General features: G+C 32.9%; 1 protein-coding gene across 1 annotated transcript in view; it reads left to right on the forward strand.

The window, feature by feature from the left end:
• The first annotated feature begins 933 nt into the window (after window positions 1–933).
• The window catches only part of MCMDC2 (minichromosome maintenance domain containing 2), a 10,072-nt gene continuing 8,046 nt past the window's right edge, over window positions 934–2,959 (forward strand). The window contains exons 1-4 of the mRNA XM_085306766.1: window positions 934–1,033; window positions 1,131–1,261; window positions 1,349–1,408; window positions 1,728–1,926. Coding sequence (XP_085162892.1) covers window positions 934–1,033; window positions 1,131–1,261; window positions 1,349–1,408; window positions 1,728–1,926 — 490 coding nt within the window. The remainder of the gene's footprint in view (window positions 1,034–1,130; window positions 1,262–1,348; window positions 1,409–1,727; window positions 1,927–2,959) is intronic.

A 2,959-nucleotide genomic window follows, 5' to 3' on the forward strand; every position in this document is an offset into this window, starting at 1 on the left:
GTTTCGTAGGTACACAGTCCCTTCGCTCGTGGACGCGGATCTGTGTTTGCCCTCCGAACCTCATTCTGGGAACTCCTGCGGAAGTGGCTCACGAGCGCTGCTCTGCTACCTGGTCAGCACAATAATTCTGCCTCTTGTGCTATACCAGGTGGCTAAATCTACTTTTCAGGATGTGAGTAGGATTTCATATTGGATATCTACAGAGAGGAACACGTTTTGTAGAAGGAAATCTGTAAGGCAATAGATCAGATGTGTGTGTACAGAGTACCATCTTTTGGCTATAGTAATTCTCTCAACTAAATTCAGATGTGCTTAAAAATACAGAGATGTGAATACTACATCATTAAAACAACACTGAAGAGTTGGTCAGCTTCCAAACCAAAATCACGGCCTTGAAATTCTGTCTATGGGAATATGAATTAGTCTTCTGTGTGAACGTAAGAGTTTGCAAGATCTGTGCCCTAAGTGACAGCAGAGTAGGAAAACCTTTTTTTTTAAAAAAAAAAAAAGTCCAGTTTCACGCTTTCAACTACAACTGCATACACAGACTTTTAAGAAAAAGCACATATTTAATACCACCTTACTTTTCCCACGATGAGTATACCTGTAAGTTAGACTGGTTTTTAAATTAAGTGGAATCTTTAATTTGGTGAGTTTTTATTAAGGCTAGAGGGGAATAATTCACTAAAGAAAATACTAGAGCTTTTTTCAGAAATTTACTTTGAGAATATAGTATGCTTCAGCCTTTGGAAGAAACTTTCAATTTAATGGGGTCTTTAAAAATTCTTAAATGATTGCATTGTGTGGAAAAACATTTTGATTGTGCTTTTTAATATGTATCTTTATTATTATTGTAGCATGGCCAGTTCTGACCTATTTTCATCATGATTGATTTCAACATTTTGATAAGACTGCAAAGATCTTTTTTAGAAGATGCATCCAGAAATACAGAAAATGAGGGAAATTGTCCTTATTTACCTTGACAGAAGTGGTGGCCTTCAGAAATTTGTGCATGATTGCAAAAAATATAATGGTATTGCTCAATCAGTAGACATTCTGTTATCATTTATAAATTAAATAATGTTAAACAAATCTATTATTCTTACGTAAGAGACTTTTTGCTCCTACAGACTCAAAACAAAGTTATGCTGTTTATCGATTCATTATTTCAATAAATCCTTCTGATATTGCTGAACTAGATGCAACACTTGGAAACTACATTCTTCATAATCCCATACAAGCTACACAGATTTTTCAGTCAGTAAGTATATATAGTCACAGCAGACAAAAATAAAGCTTCTGGTTTTTAACTAAATTTTCCTTTCTAAAAYTTTTTTTTCAATTACAGGTATGTTTTGTCGCTATTAAAACATTGACATTAATAGAACAATTGCAAACAGCGGCCCAGGTGAGTCAGCGTTATTTTTTCCATCTAGATCTTAGATCTTTTAAGCACAAAGTATTAGCAAAGATGATTTTTGTATTAATTTTTCAGTTTTTGTTTTGTCTTTGGTTGCAATATTGTTCGTAAATAAAAATTGGAAGTCTCACCTAAACATAGTCCAAGAATGACAAGATGATGAAATATGAAACTGAATTAGTTTCACACTTAGTGTGTTTCTGAAAATGTTTCTAATAGCTGTTTACCGCATTGAATTTGTCCATGTAAATAAATGTAGGAGTTTAAAAGAAAAATATGGTAGTAATTTAACTGTGTCTATTCTTAGGTTAGTATACTGCTGAAACCAACACATTTGCCATCTTTACCAAGTTACATTCTGAATCTTTCTGCGTTTCCCTTTAATTACACATCTCAAAGATTTTATGAGTCTGAAGGAATAGTAATTGCAATGGGAACTGTAACAAAATACACACAAGGAGCAAGATTTCTTTGTACTGGGGAAACCTGTCCATTTTCTGAAGGTAGGAAAAAGAAAAATCCATAYGATTTCAAAAGCTTTTTAATAATTTAGATAATTTAACTTATTTGGATTAAAAATCTAGCAATAAAAAAGTATTTTGCTATGCAGAGTTATTATGCAGACATTTTTGTAAAGAGCACAGCATGATTTTGATTAATTGAAAGCTATGGAGCTTGCCAGTGGCTGCTCAGCATTATTAAATGTTCTGGAAATATAGCTATGCCAGCAGTCTGTTCTCCTAGTCCTGAAGACAGTTTATATGAGCAGAAGAGATATGTTGCCAATATAATTTAATAAATTCCCTGAATGATAAAAAAGCTGTACCAGTAGAATAATTCTTTTTTTTTCTAGAAAGCTCAGTCATCCATGTTTATATGAAAATATCACAGAGAACAGTATTCTTAAGTGACATTATTACACAGGCAAAAGCTTATAGCACAGAGCTGATTTGCTGTAATGATTAACTATGAAACTACTCCTTTGAGTAGTAGTACTGAAGTAGTACCCTGGAGAATTAATTCTTAAGCACTTTTAAGGTTGTTTTGTTTTTTTCTTCCTGTAACAGAGACCATGAAATACAAAATAGAAGCCAAATTGCACAATTTGGAAACTGTGGAATAAATCATAATGCTGTCTTTATGAGAGCACATATCTCTAATAATGAATATATATACCCAATGTCATTTCCATATAATGCAGAAAAGGCACTTGCCTGCTCAGTGCTTCTCAGAAAGCCAGGCCAAGCTGTTTCWTTCGGGATGTTTAATAAGAAATTCTGCCACCTTGTGGTCAACCTATAATAAATTATATGCATGGGATTACTAGCAGCTGTTAAATGACAGAAACTGCAAGTCAACATGAGAATATGTTCATCTTAAGAAACAGATGTTACTCACAGACTTGGAATTTCACAGTTCAGTATTTTATTAGTTCTTAATGGGAAGTTTAAAATCAAAGACATGTACTCGTTTTAAATGTTTTACTAAAAGCACTATGGATTTTCTAATTTTTTTTTTTTTTTTTTTTTTTTTTTTTTT

The sequence above is a fragment of the Rhea americana genome, unplaced genomic scaffold, assembly GCF_003343005.1.
Source record: "Rhea americana isolate MKP2758 unplaced genomic scaffold, rheAme1 scaffold_247, whole genome shotgun sequence".
Lineage (NCBI taxonomy): Eukaryota > Metazoa > Chordata > Aves > Rheiformes > Rheidae > Rhea > Rhea americana.